At 43.1% G+C, this 20,852-nt stretch overlaps 1 protein-coding gene across 2 annotated transcripts; it reads right to left on the bottom strand.

The window, feature by feature from the left end:
* Window positions 1-1,555: 1,555 nt before the first annotated feature.
* On the bottom strand, window positions 1,556-17,927 carry zgc:153615 (schwannomin-interacting protein 1). 2 transcript variants are annotated; one of them, XM_024435366.1, is made up of 7 exons: window positions 17,817-17,927; window positions 15,287-15,399; window positions 10,293-10,425; window positions 9,837-10,040; window positions 2,848-2,971; window positions 2,585-2,678; window positions 1,556-2,034 (listed from the first exon to the last, which is right to left on the bottom strand). In XM_024435366.1, exons 1-7 carry the CDS (start codon window positions 17,844-17,846, stop codon window positions 1,983-1,985), a joined length of 750 nt encoding a protein of 249 aa, XP_024291134.1. In that variant the 5' UTR covers window positions 17,847-17,927; the 3' UTR covers window positions 1,556-1,982. The 2 variants fall into 2 exon arrangements, with proteins under 2 accessions (XP_024291134.1, XP_024291135.1); XM_024435367.1 differs by having other exon boundaries at window positions 10,308-10,425.
* Window positions 17,928-20,852: the final 2,925 nt, after the last annotated feature.

Below are 20,852 nucleotides of genomic sequence, written 5' to 3'. Positions count from 1 at the left end.
CCAATAACAACACTTAAACGTTTATTTATAATTTTCATCTCTGTACACAAAACGTTGTATGATTTCTGAATGCTGCAGAATACGTTTGAATGAGTTTTAGTACAATCTGATGGAGAAAAAAATGCAAAAGACCTGCTAGAAAATGACATTCTCCAAATGCTGAAGATTGACTAATCATAGTGAACACCGATGACCATCATCTACAACCAGGCAACGAGGCATCCAAGTTTCCTTCCAGCACAGAATTTCTATTTAGTCAGCCGAGACTGACCAGCTATCGCTTTACAAGTGTCAAGATCAGTCAGCTCAGACATCATTAGTTCTTAATCATTGGGATCATTACTTTGTCAATAATATTTTACTGTGGACTAGCATTAGGGTCACAAAGCAGGGAATGAATGACATATTGACGTTTGGGGCGTCCTAAAAATATTGGACTAAACCAATGTTAATATTTGGAACACGGATGTTAAGTAAGATTAGTTATTTAAACCCTGCCACAAAGCACACTAAAAAGACTCTTAGCTTTCACTTCACCTATAGTGCAGACAGAAAATAAGGTCAATGCTATCTGTCTGTAAATATGGCTAAATCAAGGGTCAACCAGTAAATCTTCAGAACATCAGCATGTTAAAGCAGGTGGAATTAAGCAACAACAGCTGTACTACATCCACGTGTGTCTAAATGATTCATACAAGAGCTGTGCAGTTGCCGCACAGTTTATATCCTGGGAAGCCTAGGAGCTCATTCCTTAGCAACGGCACAAACAACTACAGTATGTTGTCAATAGATATGGCTATGCAGTGTGTTGAGTATTCTACAAAGCACACGACTAGCTGAGCAGGGCAACAAACAGAACTCTAGTCATCTTCTGTGATCTGTGACCTCGGATGGGGCCACAGTGTCTCCTGACCCCTCCTGTCTCAGCCTCCAGTATTTATGCTGCAGTAGTTTATGTGTCGGGGGGCTGGGGTCAGTTTGTTATATCTGGAGTACTTCTCCTGTCCTATTCGGTGTCCTGTGTGAATCTAAGTGTGCGTTCTCTAATTCTCTCCTTCTCTCTTTCTTTCTCTCTCTCGGAGGACCTGAGCCCTAGGACCTGAGCTCCAGGACTACCTGACATGATGACTCCTTGCTGTCCCCAGTCCACCTGGCCATGCTGCTGTTCCAGTTTCAACTGACCTGAGCCCTAGGACCATGCCCCAGGACTACCTGACATGATGACTCCTTGCTGTCCCCAGTCCACCTGGCCATGCTGCTGCTCCAGTTTCAACTTCCACCTGACTGTGCTGCTGCTCCAGTTTCAACTGTTCTGCCTTATTATTATTCGACCATGCTGGTCATTTATGAACATTTGAACATCTTGGCCATGTTCTGTTATAATCTCCACCCGGCACAGCCAGAAGAGGACTGGCCACCCCACATAGCCTGGTTCCTCTCTAGGTTTCTTCCTAGGTTTTGGCCTTTCTAGGGAGTTTTTCCTAGCCACCGTGCTTCTACACCTGCATTGCTTGCTGTTTGGGGTTTTAGGCTGGGTTTCTGTACAGCACTTTGAGATATCAGCTGATGTACGAAGGGCTATATAAATACATTTGATTTGATTTGATTTGATTTGATTTGATTTGATCAAGCTGTCATTACGAGACGTGGTTTATGACTGGGGACTGGACTTTTGCCTGACCACGTAAAACTCAGGGCCCTATGTGACTCCCGGGAGGGTGGGGTCCTTTAGTAGTGGACGGTAGCCCTGACGAGCTAAAGCATGTCCAGGCTTGGTCCAGCCTAGTACTAACATACCTGAATCACCTAATCAACTAGGCATCAAAAGATATTGATGAGTTGAATCAGCTGTAAAAGTGCTGGGCTGGAACAAAAGCCTGCATGCCTTATTGGTGTCCAGGATCAGGGTTGTTGACCACTGCTCTGTGGTGGTTGTGGTTGTCATGTGACGTGGTTGATGATGGGGACAGGTGGCCGGGGTTTTATTTGGAGAGGGTTTTCTCTGCCATGTGTCTCTGCTGGCTCTGAGCATGCCTGTGACAAAAAAAGAACAACAAAACAACAGTTACGTTAAAGAATGCATGGGAAAAGTCCTCCTTAGATAAAACATTTTAGAAAGGATGCAATGGTGACCTGTTTTCAGAAGAATGCCTTTTTAAACTGAGACATTTCAGAATGTATTTTTAAACTGATGTTCCATGGCATTTAAAAAATATATATTTTTTAAACTAGGCAAGTCAGTTAAGAACAAATTCTTATTTTCAATGACAGCCTAGGAACAGTGGGTTTAACTGCCTGTTCAGGGGCAGAACATGACAGATTTGTACCTTGTCAGCTTGGGGATTTGAACTTGCAACCTTTCGGTTACTAGTCCAACCCTCTAACTACTAGGCTACCCTGCCGCCCCATTTGACCTCCAGAACAAACAGAGGCCTATTGTTATTTGCGTTAGTGGTGTCGTTGCTCAGGTGTGTGTGTGTATATATATATATATATATATATATATATATATATATATTAATACATGTATTTGTGTGTGTGTGCTTCTGTGGTCATAGTACTGGGTATGAAAGGGGCTCTCCACCTGGTCATGTCCTCTACGTCCACCAGCATGGCATCCTGCTCCACATGAAGCTCATCTCTCATCAGCAACAGCTGCACCAGCTCCTCATTCAGGCCTGCAACGTCATCCCATTTTTGTTGTTGTTTTATCTCAACATCCTCACAGCACCAGAACAGCAGAGTTATGACGGTGGTGATGAAGGCAGATTGTGTCTGTACGTAAGTGTGTTTAGTGTAGCGTGTGTGTGTGTGTGTGTGTGTGTGTGTGTGTGTGTGTGTACTCACTCTGTATTTGTGAGTGCAGATCGTTGGTGATGACCTGGAGCTGGCCCAGGCTCATGTCCCTCATGTCGCCCCTCCTCAGACTCCTCTTCATCAGACCCTCACTGATGTGGGGCAGGTGGGGCAGCTGCACACAGAGAGACCCAGGGATACCGTTAGAACAATGTTAAATAGGAACCGGGGTCGCAGGTCATTAGTCAGCAGAGTCATGTTGATCTAATGTTGAAGAGAGAAATAAGGACACTCTAGATTGCGTATTTGGGGTTAGGGTTATTAGACGCAACCCACTGGGCACACACTGGTTGAATCAACTTTGTTTCAACGTAATTTGTCAACGTATTGTGACGTGGAATCAATGTGGGAAATACATTGGATTTGAAAAAAGTAATCAACCACCACTGTTTTCTTCTCATTTCAACCAGCATTGTTAGGGTAAAACTTCAACTTGATTTAACCTGACTAAGAGGTTGTTACATCAATGTCATTTCCACATAATCATCAGAACTATGTATGTGCTGAAATTGCGTTGAAAATTCTATGTGTAAATGTAAAAAATATTTACCCTATATACTGTATATTGGGGTGGTTGAAATTATGTTGAATTTCATATTTAATTAGACATGTTTTATTTGACCTTGATAGTAAAACAGTATGCTTGAATCAACGTCATTGTTTCAACTTTGTCCTTTCAACCTAAATAAAGAGGTGCAATAAAATGAGACGCCTCAGTTCAATGTTTCCCGCCTGAACAGTGACTCCTACTGGTACATGAGAGGTAATGCACTCCAAAGAGAACAAGTCCACCATCCAGACACCTAGCTCTATGTACGCTGCTTAGCTTTGGAAACAAACTGTGTTGGGGTCAGCTGGGTTATCACTGCAACACATTCAGACATTGATCAGATTCCATACTAATTTGCGTAGACTACCTAATAACATTTAGTAGTTGAAAAGTAATCCCTATAGCTTTTCTTACACAAGCTGTATGTGAAAATACATTCGGAGTGAGATTGGGTTTATGTAGGCTACATTGGCATCTGATTTGCCCAAAGGACACCATTTAATGTGTGCTGTCATTCGTCAATGGTTGATTGGATCTTTGGAAGTTTAGACGTAGTTACCATTATCCCTATATCATTTGGATGCCAAATGATTCATAATAAACCTTACCTTTGGATATTGTGTTGTATATATGGTATTCATAATATAGCCTACAGTATATATACTATCCAAGCAGAAGATAACTTCCCCTTCAAATGTTGATATTTGGTTGCATTCACAATTCAATATCCAGTTAGTCCACAAATGAATGATTGATATGTTGGATTCACATCTGCATCTCAACCCCAAAAAATCAAAGTTAAAAAATAGCACTACACCAAATCTAACTTTAAATTCACATCAAATAAAGTTTGGTTTGATTGAGTCCTATTCTCTGACTTCCATTTTTGGTTGAGTTGGAGAACCAACAGATTAATAACTTGCAGATTAAAGACAATATCCAAAGGTAAAGTTTATTATTAATATCATGAATTTGGAATCCTATTTATAGGGCTAATGGTAACTACTTCTAACTGTCCAAAGTTCCAATCAACCATGGAAGAACGATAGTATACATCTCTACACATTGGAGTGATGGTGTCCTTTGATGGGCAAACCAGATGTCAATGTAGCCAACATAAACCCAACCTCACTCTGAATTTACTTTCGCATACAGCTTGTGCAAGAAAAGTAGAAGTGTTATTTAGGTAGTCTACACACATGAGTATGGAAGCTGATCAATATTTTAATGTGTTGACATGATAGCTCAGCTTAAAAGAACAGGGTACAACATACTGTACAGGTAGCCATCTGGATGTTAGACTTGTTCTCACTGAAGTGAATTACCCCTCTTATACCAGTAGGAGTCACTGTTCAGGCAGGAATCATTGGACTGTGGCTTCACATTTTAGTTCAATATAACTCTTTATTTAGGTTGATGGCGTTGATTCAAACATACCATTTTTACAATCAACATTGAAATAAGGTCAAATAAAATAAATAAAAACTGTGATATAATTTCAACCACCCAGTATACAACACATGACCAAAAGTATGTGGACACTCGTCGAACATCTCATTCCAAAATCATGGGTATTCATTTGGAATTGGTCCCCCTTTGCAGCTATAACAGCCTCCTCTCTTCTGGGAAGGCTTTCCACTAGATGCTGGAACATTGCTGCAGGGGCTTGCTTCCATTCAGCCACACGAGCATTAGTGAGGTTGGGCACTGATGTTGGGCAATTAGGTCTGGCTCGCAGTCGGTGTTCCAATTCATCCCAAAGGTGTTCGATGCGGTTGAGGTCAGGGCTCAGTGCACCCCAGTCAAGTTCTTCCACACCAATCTCAACAAACCATTTCTCGCTTTGTGCACGGGGGCATTGTCATGAGGAAACAGGAAAGGGCCTTCCCCAAACTGTTGCCACAAAGTTGGAAGCACAGAATTGTCTAGAATGTCATTGTATGCTGTAGTGTTAATATTTCCCTTCACTGCAACTAAGGGGCCTAATCCCAAACCATGAAAAACAGCCCCAGACCATTATTCCTCCTTCACCTAACTTTACAGTTGGCACTATGCTTTTAGGCAGGTAGTATTCTCCTGGAATCCGTCAAACTCAGATTAGTCCGTCGGACTGCCAGATGGTGAAGCGTGATTCATCAATCCAGAGAACGCATTTCCACTGCTCCAGAGTCCAATGGCGGCGAGCTTTACACCACTCCAGCCGACGCTTGGCATTGCGTATGATGATCTTAGGCTTGTGTGCGGCTGCTCGGCCATGGGAAACCCATTTCATGAAGCTCCCAACGAACAGTTATTGTGCCGACGTGGCTTCCAGAGGCCATTTGGAACTCAGTAGTGAGTGTCGCAACCGAGGACAGGACAGATTATTTCAGCACTCGGCGGTCCCGTTCTGTGAGCTTGTGTGGCCAACCACTTCGCGGCTGAGCCGTTGTTGCTCCTAGACGTTTCCACTTCATAATAACAGCACTTACAGTTGACCGGGGCAGCTCTAGCAGGGCAGGAATTTGACCAAACTGACTTGTTTGGACTGTGACATCCTATCCAATTCTGTGATCGGGAGTCCCATAGGGCGGCGCACAACTGGCCCAGCGTCATCTGAGTTTGGCCGGGGTAGGCCGTCATTGTAAATAAGAATTAGGTCTTAACTGACGTGCCTCATTAAATAAAAGTTGTTGTTTTTTAAATGTATTGGAAAAAACGAGGGTGCCACGTTAAAAGTCACTGAGCTCTTTAGTAGGGCCATTCTGCTGCCAATGTTTGCTCTATTTTATACACAGCAATGGGTGTGGGTGAAATAGCTTAATCCACTAATTTGAAGGGGTGTCTACATACTTTGTATATATAGTGTATATTCAGTGTAATATATATTTCAACCACCCAATCCTATATTATATATATATATATTGTATAGGAGGAAAAATATGTTTTATTTTTTCTATGTGTAATTGATATAACAAAATGTTAGTTAGGTTAAGTCAATGTATTTACGTTTAAGTTTTTTACCCTAATTTCAATGTTAACAATGCTGGTTGAAATGAGATGAAAACAGTACTGGTAATTACTTTTTATATTTTGCACGTTGATTCCACGTCACAATACGTTGACAAATCACATTGAAACAAAGTTGATTCAACCTGTGTGTGCCAGGTGGGAAATTACTCCATCCTTTCATTTATCCTGATCATAGATCAGTTTCTTTAGACCTGGGTGAGTTAAATGCCCATATCCCCACCATTGCTTGTTTAGGTACTGACACACACATCTACAGTGCAGTAGTACTCCAGTCAGGGGGGTAATTGCTTGGCCTGATCACAATGACTATATAGTTGTATTTACAACTCATTCACTACAATATCTGGGGCGGGGAAAATATAAAAGTTACATGTACAAAAGGTAGCTCCCAATTTCTCAGAAGTACTAAAGCACTTTTGCTTGTTCCAAAAAAGCACCGTCTAATTCCAGTAAATGACTGTGTCTAATGGACGCATTGTCCCACCCTGGCTACCTGTCAGGCCTCTTGCACATACACACAGTCACGCACACATTGCGGATGGAGCAGAACCCAAGCCGGGTGCCATGTCCTACATATCTTTGCTTTACAATCACAGTATGAGTAACCTGCTTAATTGCCTACAGATACAGTAAGTGAAAATGTTCTGAAGTACACGTTTTTCCCCCATCACTCTGGGCCTCAGTTTACACAGGTCACCAAGTCCTCGAATGCCACAGGAACTCGCGACAATCCAACCTTGAAATGGCAGAAGCGGCTGAATTTCACTCTCTGTACCAGGAAATATGACATAGTAGCAGAAGTCTCAGTGTTCTCCTTGTTCAACTGAAAGTTGTATCAGCCCACATGAAAAAATACTGTAATATACTATGGTATAAATACTGTAGTATTACTATATTTATATACTATAGTATTTGCTGTAGTGTTTTGCACAAGATGTTTGTGGACATGACTGTAGTATACTGTAGTGTTTTTGCAGATATTACTGGAGTATACTGTAATATCTACTCTAGTGTTTGTGGGTGGGGTACATGCAAATTCAAATTTCTGTATTATTACTATAGTTAAACTGTAGTGTTTTTGTGGACATTTTTTTGCGCATTAATACTGTAGTATTCCACAGTATACAAAAAAATGATATACTACAAATTATCGAAGGATACTACAGTGTGTAGTATAGTATTCTCCAGTATACTACAAAATGATATAGTCAGTACTACATGATCGAGGGATGCTACAGTATGTAGTATAGTATTCTACAGTATACTACAGTTTACTACAGAATACACTTTTTACACTTTTTACTCAAATACTCAAATCAAAATCAAATCAAAATCAAATCAAATCAAATGTTATTTGTCTAATGTGCTGAATACAACAGGTAAGCATACAGTGAAAGGCTTACTTACAAGCCCTTAACCAACAATGCAGTTTTAAGAAAAGTAAGTGTTAAGTAAAAAATAGACAAGTGTGCGGGGGGGGTACAGGTTAGTCAAGGTAATTGATGTAATATGTGCTTGTAGGTAGAGATAAAGTGACTATGCATAGATAATAAACAGAGAGTAGCAGCAGCATAAAAGAAGGGGGGCAAACTTAATAATGGTGTTGGAGTCGTGCCTGGCCATGCAGTCATGAGTGAACATGGAGTACAGGAGGGGACTGAGCACGCACCCCTGAGGGGCCCCCGTGTTGAGGATCAGCGTGACGGATGTGTTGTTACCTACCCTCACCACCTGGGGGCGGCCCGTCAGGAAGTCCAGGATCCAGTTGCAGAGGGAGGTGTTTAGTCCCAGGGTCCTTAGCTTAGTGATGAGCTTTGAGCTACTTCTAGTAAGTTGAACTCAAAGTCAATGAAAAGTCCTTATTACTTATAATGTTTATGTGGTAATGACATGTTTTTTTTTTTGATAAGTTACACCAACTGATAAGTCACACCAACTCTTTGAAAAATATGGTAACAAATTCACTTTTTTTCCCAGCATGCTCTACTGCAGGTTTATTTTTTGGAATTGTTTTTAATATTGGTGTTTTTGCATGTACATTGAGTGATTGATTAATCTTATGCTACACAAAGGGCCTCAGATCACACAGGTCATTAAGTTCTCAAAGGCCTCAGAAACTCCGACAATCCAACCTTGAATTGGCAGAAGCGGCTGAATTTTACTCTCTGTACCAGGAAACATGACATAGTAGCAGAAGTCTCAGTGTTCTCATTGTTCAGCTGAAAGTTGTATCAGCCCACATGAAAAAATACTGTAATATACTATGGTATAAATACTGTAGTATTACTATATTTTTATACTATATTATTCACCGTAGTGTTTAGCGCAAGATTTTTGTGGTCATGACAGTAGTATACTGGTAGTATACTGGTAGTCTCCTCACACTGTTCCTAAATCTGGCAGTCATCATGAATATTCAAGCCAGCATAATGTGACATGCACATAGAGTTGCAAAATTCAAGTATACTTCCCAGGTTTTCCAGAAATCCCAGTTTCTGGAAATCTTTCAACTAGGATTTTTTTGAAAATCTGGGAATTTTTGGAAAGTTACTGGAATTTTGTAACCCTACTTGCAGGCCTGATGTGGCCTGTGAACCATGAGTTACAGGCACCTGTATCTTGTAAGGCTAGGCCTCAAAATAAGGCCTCATGAGATCATAAAGCGTTTCCTTAAATTGATGACATTCGCCTAGGAATTCACTTGGTGAAGGCCACAGTACTGAAAATGAACAAATCCGAAAAACATGTCTCTGTCACTAACAAATACAGCCATAGGTGGTAACTTTACAATTCCCTCGAAAAGGCAAGGCACACTGGGAAATGATTTAGGAGGGGGTGTTACTACATTATTTCAAGCCGATACAACTCAAATCTGGACCTCATACAGAGTGACTATTGGTTTGAGTAATGATGACTACAAAATCACTTTAAGTAACTGTACTCATATTAAGTGCAACCGTTTTCCTCAAAAGTTGTGAGTAATGACAGCACATTGGGTTTTACAGTGTACTATAATATTCTATAGAAAATTGTGGGATTATTTTCACGCGGGAGTTTCATATTAACACACGTCTGTTTTGGTGCATGTATACGTAATTCAGAATGACTATGTAATCTTGAGACTCAAAAGAACAATTTTCTTCTTCGCCATTAGGGCTTTTCAGCAACTGCTTTTGGCATCAAACTGTAAACGGAAATGTAATGCTATTCATTTTGTACAATTCCCTTGCATCTAAGATGTAACTTGCTCTCGCATCTTGCAGCTGTAATGCATGTCCCCAGAATAATTCTGTGTAAAATGTGTTACTTCGATCACACAATGGCCTTAAAGTCTCCTCGCTCTCCAGCCAAGTCAACTTAGCAGAAATGACGGGTCTACAACACACACACACACACACACACACACACACACACTGACCAGGTCTGCGACGGGCGAGCGACGGTGGAGCTGGATCTGTCTCTCCACCTCTACCTGCATGCGGGCCATGGGGCGAGCCAACGCCAGCGCCACCCTGGCCTCCTCCTGGAGCCGCCGCTGCACCCGCCAGAAGCCACAGTCCTCTAGGGGGTCCGAGTCCTCCTCGCCCGTGTCCCGGTCCGACAGCGACGAACTCTGCTTACTCTAGACAAACACACGTGCACACCAGAGTCATTATACAGAATCCTAGATGGTAATGTATGATCACGCACGTCACCTATACATACATACTTCGAAGTCATCATCCACACAAACTCATCGGTGTGAGAGTATGCTCACACACACACATTCCACAGTCAATATGCTTATTTTTCTCCTGTAAAGTCAGGTTCAAATGTATCGCTTGTGTGAACGAATGTGGAGAACACACACAAACTCACACACACACACATTTACATCTATAGCGTGTACCACGGGTGACAGCGGCGTATCCAGGCTGGTCTCTGTCTTACTGTCCTCGGCATCGCTGTCCTTGTCACTGCTGCTGTCATTCACAAAACACACCTGCAGGTTCACACCACTTGGAGGACTGACGGTGAGCGAGAGAGAAAGAGAGGGAGAGAGGGAGGGATGGGGGAGAGAGAGAGTATGATCAAATTATAACCTTAGAAAAGAGGGAGCGACAGACAGAGAGAGGGAGGAAAGGGGAGAGAGAATGGCTAAATTCCACACTGACCCATATAACCCTATATCCTTAGGCATTTCCTGGAGATAGGAAAGGATTGAGCAGGTATATTCATATTCTCAAGGTGGACCACTGATATATACATTAGGTCGAATGTTCACCATATTGCTTTCACCTTTCCAATCCTTTTAGATCTACACAAAGCCCCTAAGGGTAGTGGCTAGTGGTCAATTTGGAATTGAATTGAGCAAATGTGCAAGGGGGAGGGGGAAAAAATGCCTTCATTTTACTGGATCTTAGATCTGGGGGCCCCAGACTGGGTCTTCATTTCATTCCAGAGAGTTGCTTTCAAAAAATCATGAAAGGTGAACTATTGCTTTTACATCAGCCCAGTCATCTCAAATCCGCACAGGAGAGTGAAAGAGGGCAGAAGGGATCATGTGGGGTGTTTGGGCATTGTGTTGTTTCAATTGCTCACATCATGCCATCACTGTTATAAGTAACAGATCAGGTCAAGGGTTACGAAACCCGGCTCAATAAGGCTCCCTCCTCAATAGATAAAACAAGCAACCACAAAAGGTTCAATGAAACAACCAAACGCACAACATGACATAATAATTGGAGACATTGACAGCACAGGAGGCTGGTGAGGGGACGACGGCTCATAATAATGGCTGGAACGGATTGAATGGAATGGTATCAAACACGTCACTCTATTCCAGCCATTATTATGAGCCTGCCGTCCCCAATTAAGGTGTCACCAGCCATCTGTGGCCACAGCGATGACAGTCTCTTGGCCACAGTGATGACAACGAGTCACGAGTTAACTACTCTCTGTCACCTTCAGTGAGCCAGACTTTTGTGTAATCTTAACAGCTCATACTGAACCTCATTCATTCAAGCTCTAACAAAACATGAAGTGAGGAACCACACCCAACTCCCCAAATGCCTGTTCACATTGGAATTTGTGTTTTTGGGTGTGAGGGCTTAGTGGTTATGTGTGAATGCTCAGTATAATAGTCTGTGACATTTGTGTCATTTGAAGTGACAGTTAATTGTGTGTGTGTGTGTGTGTGTGTGTGCATTAGTGGCTTCACTATGCTATGAGCTGATGAGTATTTCCAAGTCAGTGTGCAAGCACATAATCCGTGCATGTGACGTATATGTGTTGCGTCTGCATGCTTCCCCAATCAGCCATTTTAAGTAAGTGACTCTTGTCTTGCACTGAAGAATGAATGAAGCTCTTGTGTTACTGGCTGAAAGACTGAGAAAACAATGTATCTAGCTTTCCCTCTATCTCTCTCTCTATATACATTTCTCTCCCAGCACTTTCTTCAAATCAAATCAAATCAAATTTTATTTGTCACATACACATGGTTAGCAGATGTTAATGCGAGTGTAGCGAAATGCTTGTGCTTCTAGTTCCGACAATGCAGTAATAACCAACAAGTAATCTAACTAACAATTCCAAAACTACTGTCTTATACACACAAGTGTAAGGGGATAAAGAATATGTACATAAAGATATATGAATGAGTGATGGTAGAGAGCGGCATAGGCAAGATACAGTAGATGGTATCGAGTACAGTATATACATATGAGATGAGTATGTAAACAAAGTGGCATAGTTAAAGTGGCTAGTGATACATGTATTACATAAAGATGCAGTAGATGATATAGAGTACAGTATATACGTATACATATGAGATGAATAATGTAGGGTATGTAAACATTATATTAGGTAGCATTGTTTCAAGTGGCTAGTGATATATTTTACATCATTTCCCATCAATTCCCATTATTAAAGTGGCTGGAGTTGAGTCAGTGTGTGACAGTGGCAGCAGCCACTCAATGTTAGTGGTGGCTGTTTAACAGTCTGATGGCCTTGAGATAGAAGCTGTTTTTCAGTCTCTCGGTCCCAGCTTTGATGCACCTGTACTGACCTCGCCTTCTGGATGATAGCGGGGTGAACAGGCAGTGGCTCGGGTGGTTGTTGTCCTTGATGATCTTTATGGCCTTCCTGTAACATCGGGTGGTGTAGGTGTCCTGGAGGGCAGGTAGTTTGCCCCCGGTGATGCGTTGTGCAGACCTCACTACCCTCTGGAGAGCCTTACGGTTGTGGGCGGAGCAGTTGCCGTACCAGGCGGTGATACAGCCCGCCAGGATGCTCTCGATTGTGCATCTGTAGAAGTTTTTGAGTGCTTTTGGTGACAAGCCGAATTTCTTCAGCCACAATCATCTCCTTAGTTTTCTTGACGTTGAGTGTGAGGTTATTTTCCTGACACCACACTCCGAGGGCCCTCACCTCCTCCCTGTAGGCCGTCTCGTCGTTGTTGGTAATCAAGCCTACCACTGTTGTGTCGTGATGATTGAGTTGGAGGCGTGCGTGGCCACGCAGTCATGGGTGAACAGGGAGTACAGGAGAGGGCTCAGAACGCACCCTTGTGGGGCCCCAGTGTTGAGGATCAGCGGGGTGGAGATGTTGTTGCCTACCCTCACCACCTGGGGGCGGCCCGTCAGGAAGTCCAGTACCCAGTTGCACAGGGCGGGGTCGAGACGCAGGGTCTCGAGCTTGATGATGAGCTTGGAGGGTACTATGGTGTTAAATGCCGAGCTGTAGTCGATGAACAGCATTCTCACATAGGTATTCCTCTTGTCCAGATGGGTTAGGGCAGTGTGCAGTGTGGTTGAGATTGCATCGTCTGTGGACCTATTTGGGCGGTAAGCAAATTGGAGTGGGTCTAGGGTGTCAGGTAGGGTGGAGGTGATATGGTCCTTGACTAGTCTCTCAAAGCACTTCATGATGACGGAAGTGAGTGCTACGGGGCGGTGGTCGTTTAGCTCAGTTACCTTAGCTTTCTTGGGAACAGGAACAATGCTGGCCCTCTTGAAGCATGTGGGAACAGCAGACTGGGATAGGGATTGATTGAATATGTCCGTAAACACACCAGCCAGCTGGTCTGCGCATGCTCTGAGGGCGCGGCTGGGGATGCCGTCTGGGCCTGCAGCCTTGCGAGGGTTAACACGTTTAAATATTTTACTCACCTCGGCTGCAGTGAAGGAGAGGCCGCATGTTTTGGTTGCAGGCCGTGTCCGTGGCACTGTATTGTCCTCAAAGCGGGCAAAAAAATAATATTTTCTCCCCCTTTGGGATTTCCTCTGCTTCAATACCTAAATTACTCATTTCATGGGGCTCCTAAAAGTGAGAGCATCTACTGCTCCCAGACCTGATCCCAAATTTCCCCCTATCCTCTAGGCTCATGTGGAGATTGAAGTGGTTAAGACAGGTATAGATACACTGAGCAAAAATATCAACACAACATGTAAAGTGCTGGTCCCGTGAAATCCCAGAAATGTTCCATATGCACAAAAAGCTTATTTCTTTCAAAGTTGGTGCACAATTTTTACATGCCTGTTAGTGAGCATGTCTCCTTTGCCAAGATAATCCATCCGCCTGAAAGGTGTGGCATATCAAGAAGCTGATTAAACAGCATGATCATTACACAGGTGTACCTTGTGCTGGGGGACATTAAAAGGCCACTCTAAAATATGCGGTTTTATCACACAACACCATGCCACAGATGCCTCAAGTTGAAGGATCGTCTGAGACTAGCCACCCGGACAGCTGATGAAACTGTGGGTTTGCACAAGCAAAGAATTTCTGCACAAACAGTCAGAAACCGTCTCAGGAAAGCTGATCTGCGTGCTCGTCATCCTCACCAGGGTCTTGACCTGACTGCAGTTTGGCGTTGTAACCAACTTCAATGGGCAAATTCTCACCTTTGATGGTCACTGGCATGCTAGAGAAGGGTGCTCCTCATGGATGAATCTCAGTTTCAACTGTACCGGGCAGATGGCAGACAGTGTGTATGGCTTGTATGGTTTGCTGATGTCAACGTTGGGAACGGAGTGCCCGATGTTGGTGGTGGGGTTATGATATGGGCAGACATAAGCTACGGACAATGAACACAATTGCATTTTATCGATGGCAATTTTAATGCACAGAGATACAGAGATACCGTGGACGAGATCCTGAGGTCCAGTGTTGTGCCATTAATCCCCTGCCATCACCTCATGTTTCAGCATGATAATGCACAAGGATGTCACAAGGATCTGTACACAATTCCTGGAAGCTGGAAATGTCCCAGTTCTTCCATGACCTACATACTCACCAGACATGTCACCCATTGAGCATGTTTGGGATTCTCTGGATTGACATGTACGACAGCGTGTTTCCGTTCCCGCCAATATCCAGCATATTCATCCTGCCATTGAAGAGGGGTGGGACAATATTCCACAGGGGGTATGTGACCAACAGATGCATATCTGTATTCCCAGTCATGTGAAATCCATAGATTAGGGCCTAATGGATTCATTTAAAGTGACTGATTTCCTTAAATGTACTGTAACTCAGTAAAATTTAGGAATTTTTGCTTAGTTTATATTTTTGCTTAGTGTAATTTGGTAGTAATTCCACCCAGCCTGTTGGACAGACGTACTATTCACCAATCCCACATGGTTTATATTTGAGTACTCTCTATTCAAGGATGAGTCGCCCCCTAGAAACGCTGATCTAAGCCGGCCTGCGTTTGGCAGAGGGTAAGCTAATCCTGTGACCTGTGACCTGTGACCTGTGCCTAGCTCTCTTCAATTAGAAAGTATGTTAAATACTCACTGCGCTGTACAGCACCACATCCTCTAGTGGTGGAAAGGGTGCTGTACTACTGACTCTCAACATTTGTATAATGATGCTGTTATAACCCACCGGGTGGGAAGGCCGTTCTTGCTGCAGCTGTTGTAGATGACTGGCTCCTCGTCGTCATAGAAACTGCCAAGAGCCAGCTTCTGCCTGATGGACTCTCTGTCATTCCTCTGGGCCTGGTGGAGGTAGAGCCATGTAGAACAGATCAATACTCCAATATAATACCACAACAGTACAACAATAAACCTGAAGTAAAAACCCTGATGATAAAGATGGATTTTCCATGTATTGGCTTCTTTAAGAGGCACAGCAAACTAAGAGGATCGGACGACATTCAAATATTCGGAGCAAGTGAAATAGAACGAGAGGAAAATAAAATATACGACGCACGCTCCTGCTTAAAGCAATAGGAATAGGGGGATGTGGAATTGGAGTATGGTCACACAGGCACACAAGGAGAAGAGGTGCGCGGAGAAATGGGAGACGAAGGGATGGATGGAGCGTGGCAATGGAATCTGAGTTCATGCTCGAGGTGGAATCACTGTTGACTCAATGAGCCGCGAAGAGAAGGGTAAGAGCTATGCACGCCAGGAGGAACACACACACACCCACACCCACACACACACACACAAGTGAATGCATCACACATACACTTATCACACAAATACCATATCATACACATACCGCATACACATCACATATTGCACAATATACCATACACAACCAATAGGATCACACTTGAACGTATAAAAATACTCCATCCATCCCAAACGTTCACCCCACATAGATCAAAGACCATTTCTAGATGGAGAGATGTGCACTCATATGTATTTGTATAAACACGCCACATAAATAGACACACGTCCTCCTATTCACTATTGTATCCTAGTCGTCAACAGTGAGTGGCGGAGCGACAAAGAAACACTCATCGAGGTCGCCATCAATAGCCTTCAGTAGACAGGCTGCCTATTGTGAGGTCATCAATAATGGCCGTCAACACCAGAGAATCAGGAATTTGAGTCACTTGATAGGATCTCTGGGATCAACACACACTCACTGGACATGTCAAAGGACGACAAATCCGTACGGTTTTGACGGGCCTGTAAATGTCCAGTCGCCTCGCATTGATTTCATCTCATCTTTCCTCTCCTCTATTCTATTTCCTGCTTCCCATCTTCCTGTCCTGACTATTCATTCTATTATCCACCCCTCTCTCTATTTCTCAATTTTTTTCCCTGTCCACCCACTACATCCAAAGCGCATTTTGTCCTGGGCAGGTTGTTTATGTCATATAGCTTTTAGGCTGACATGCATATCCTATCTTCTCAAAGACCTGCTCCTGCAACCATAGGGAAAGAGAACCAAAGAAAATGCATCATGCTACAGTAAACGTGATTTTCCTTTCCAGTTTTTCCACACAAATGTCATATTTAGAGTCCATTACTGGGCCCACATCCCTCAGGCCTACTAGTCGTGTGTGCTGTATCTCTCTCTCTCTCTCTCTCTCTCTCTCTCTCTCTCTCTCTCTCTCTCTCTCTCTCTCTCTCTCTCTCTCTCTCTAACTCACACACATTTAAACACAAACCAATTTAGACTATATCCACACTTTCTCCTGCCCACTCGTAAACTGTGCCAACACATGCACTCCCACATAACCGCAACACACAAACACCAACACACATCACAACAAATACATATTCCTCTCAAATCTATTATACATTGCCCATACCACACATAAGCACTCACAAACACAGAAATACAACAACACACGCACAAACACGCACATGAACACGCACATGCACCAACATAGAAACAAACAGAACACAGATGGGCTATGATGTAACGTCATAAATCACAGATGGACACTCCCATTGTAGAGGAAGCAACCAACATTCCACCCACTCTAGTCTCTTCCCACTGGAGACTGTGCCAGGTACTGTCCTACTGAGTAGTTAGACCATTTATACTCACAGCCAGGTACTGTCCTACTGGGTAGTTAGACCATCTATACTCACAGCCAGGTACTGTCCTACTGGGTAGTTAGACCATCTATACTCACAGCCAGGTACTGTCCTACTGGGTAGTTAGACCTCACAGCCAGGTACTGTCCTACGGGTAGTTAGACCATCTATACTCAGCCAGGTATTGTCCTACTGAGTAGTTAGACCACATAGCCCATATGAAACATAAACAGCACACCCTGTATGATGTTTTAGGTATATGCTATGTATCACTGAACTGTAAAAAGCATGGCATAAACCTACTCTTAAACAAATTCTCATGCGATGTGCAATGTGTTCACACCTACCTAGGAGAAACAGCACCTATGCATAAATGCACACCAAAAAAAAACATACAGACTAGAAATGTACACACACACACAGGATGGCACAGCAAAACCTACAGGCTAAAGTATGTAGTCTCAAATACACACACAATCAGGTCAAATATACACACGGACACGGACACGCCCTCACATGATAAATTCACACACGTACACATAACCCACACATTGACCTAACATACCTATATTAACCTAACACATACGGTATTTGAATACATGGTATACATTATACTAGAACCAAACACACACCTGGTAGACACGTTTCTCCTGATGCACCATCCTTCAGCGCATTGTACAGGCAGCAGCGCTACCCTTCCCTACACTGCAGTGAGCCAGACCCAGGAGAACCACTCATGTACCACAGCTAAACGCAGAAGGAGGGAGGAGGGAGGAGAGGAGGAGGGAGGAGAGAAGGAGGGAGGGGGATGGATGAATGGAGGGAGGGAGGGAGGGAGGGAGGGAGGGAGGGAGGGAGGGAGGGAGGGAGGGAGGGAGGGAGGGAGGGAGGGAGGGAGGGAGGGAGGGAGGGAGGGAGGGAGGGAGGGAGGGAGGGAGGGAGGGAGGGAGGGAGGGAGATGGATGAATGGATGGATAGAGGGAGGGAGGGAAGGAAGGAAGGAAGGAAGGAGGAAGAGTCTGCGCAGCTGATGGAAAGACAAGGGCGCTCTCCACTACTCTCCTCCTGGTGACTGTTAGCATAGCTACAGCTTCCCAGACCTATCTGCTCCTCCATCTCTCTCTTTCCCTGTATCCTCCATTTTTTCTCATATCTCTTTCTTCATATTTCTCGTCATATCTCCATCTCCCTGTCTCTCCATTCCACCGTGGGAACAACATGATTGATGGAGCGGGAAAGGGAGAGACGGGATGATGAAGAAATGTGAAGGAAGAAATCAAGGAAAGATTTTGAGATAGATAGAGGATTAGGATGGGAGTGAATGAGAGGTGGAGAGACTAAATGTAACCTGCATTTACCAGATTGAAATGATATTCAGGATATTATGCAAAGAGCAAGACTATTATATAATGTGGAGCATCATCTGTTCCACTGGAGGCAAAACAGTGAAAGGAGAGCTGACCAGGATGTTGACAAGTCTAACATTCAGCAATGGAGACTCCTCAGAGGAGAAAGGGGAGGACCATCCTCCTCAGTGAAAAAAAAGTAAAACATTGAAAAATGTATCGTTTTTAGATAAAACTTTACTAAACATATTCATGTCACCAAATAATTGATTAAACCACACCGTTTTGCAATGAAGGTCTACAGTAGCCTCAACAGCACTCTGTAGGGTAGCACCATGGTGTAGCTGGAGGACAGCTAGCTTCCATCCTCCTCTTGGTTCATTGACTTCGATACAAAACATAGGAGGTTCTTGGTTCTCACCCCCTTCCATAGACTTACACAGTAATTATCACAACTTCCCGGAGGACGTCCTCCAACCTATCATAGCTCTTGCGTTATGAACTGACATATTGTCTACCCAATCAAAGGATCAGATAATTAATCTAGTACTGAAAGCATAAGCTAAAGTTAGCTAGCACTGCAGTGCTCCGTCATTTCTTCAAAAATGAAGGAAAGCAAAAGAGTGTAAGAGAGAGAGTGAGATTTATCCTTTTTTATTCACTTTCAGTTTCACTTACTTAGCTAGCAAATACAGCTGGCTAGTTTAGTTACTCAAACATCCGGCTGAAACAGAGGGATGCTATGTTAGCTAGCTGGCTATGACTATCCAACACAACACTGGAACTCTTCCAAGTCAAGTTAAGCTTTTGGTTTTATTAATTTATTGCCACCTGGGCCCGTCAGTGTAACTGCTTACTGACTATACACTGTAACGTTACTGCATGATTGTATCAGGTTTACTCACACAGTTCTATTAGCTATGTTGACTATGACGTTACTGCTAATATGGTGACAACTATGTAGGCTGTGTGTAGCGGTTATGATATGGTTTGGCTTGGAAAGGGTTTTTCGCCTGGTCACATACAGCTGATGTGTTGAGCATTGAAGTCCACAAACGAAGGGAAAAGGTGAGAGGAGGAGAGTGCATTCTGTTGAACAACACGAAGCAAATGAAATGGGGATAAAAATACCTGAATTTGTCCAAAAGAAACTTGTTTCCTACTGTTGGACTAATAATTGCACCCTACATAAGCTAGATGCAGGCAAGAGTGTGCAAGGCCGTATTGAATGTGTCACTGTTTGTCCATGTGTCACTGTCTGTCATCTCAAATTCTTCTCATGACCCGTGTGCACCTACGTCGTAAACTTTCATTCATAGGCTAAGTTGTAGCAACCCCATGATGGGTATAGGGAAAATTCAAGTCATAGCCTAAAACTATCAACCTTACATTGAACTGTGTGAACGGGATAAGAATGACAGTCATCCAACATGCTGTAATAGAAATAAGGCCATGCTCATAAGGAAATATATATAACTATATGTAGAACATGTATATTTAGTCAAAGTTTATGATGTGTATTGCTGTTATCTGGCGGAGCTATCTATAATTTCTCCGGACATTTTTTACATTGACGCCATGTTCAGAAAATGCTAAACGGAGATTTATGGATATAAATGGCATATTATTGAAAAAAACATAAATGTACTGTGTAACATGTCCTATTACTGTCATCTGATGAAGATTTTCAAAAGGTTAGTGAATGATTTATTTTTTAATCCTGCTTTTATAATTTTATATATTCTGGGACAAAATGGCTGCCTCTTGTCCTTGTTTCGGTGGTGGTCTAATATAAATATGCGGTGTGTTTTCGCCGTAAAACATTTTAAAAATCTGACATGCTGGGTAGATGAACAAGGTGTTTATCTTTCATTTGAGGTATTGGACTTGTTAATGTGTGGAGGTTAAATATTTCTAAGAATATTTTTGCATTGCCTGCGCCACGGTTTGAGTTGAATGGGGGGGGGCGTTCCCTGAGAGGGACGCCTCGCCCTTAACAAGATGATCCTCCCTCAACATGAACGTGACTGACCGCCACTGACATTCACCTAATGCCACGTTTGTGTACATGTTTGTAAATGTGTGTTTTTTTTTGTGTACACTTTGTTTGTTTTCCTCCTGGAGGATTGTTCCTCTCTTTTGACCATCAGTCCAAGTGTGGTGAGTCATGAGACACAGAGAAGGCACTCACACATACACACGCAAATAGGCACACTCACACATACACACGCACTCGGCTCTCAGGGTGCTACTGTGTCACCATGCAGCAGTGGCTCACTGTGGCTGATTAAACTAACTAAAACCTTTTGAGTCATCCTCCAT

Source organism: Oncorhynchus tshawytscha, linkage group LG10, assembly GCF_018296145.1.
Source record: "Oncorhynchus tshawytscha isolate Ot180627B linkage group LG10, Otsh_v2.0, whole genome shotgun sequence".
NCBI classification, from domain to species: Eukaryota; Metazoa; Chordata; class Actinopteri; order Salmoniformes; family Salmonidae; genus Oncorhynchus; species Oncorhynchus tshawytscha.
The sequence above is the reverse complement of the archived record's forward strand: the minus strand, read 5'-3'. Positions and strand labels throughout refer to the sequence as shown.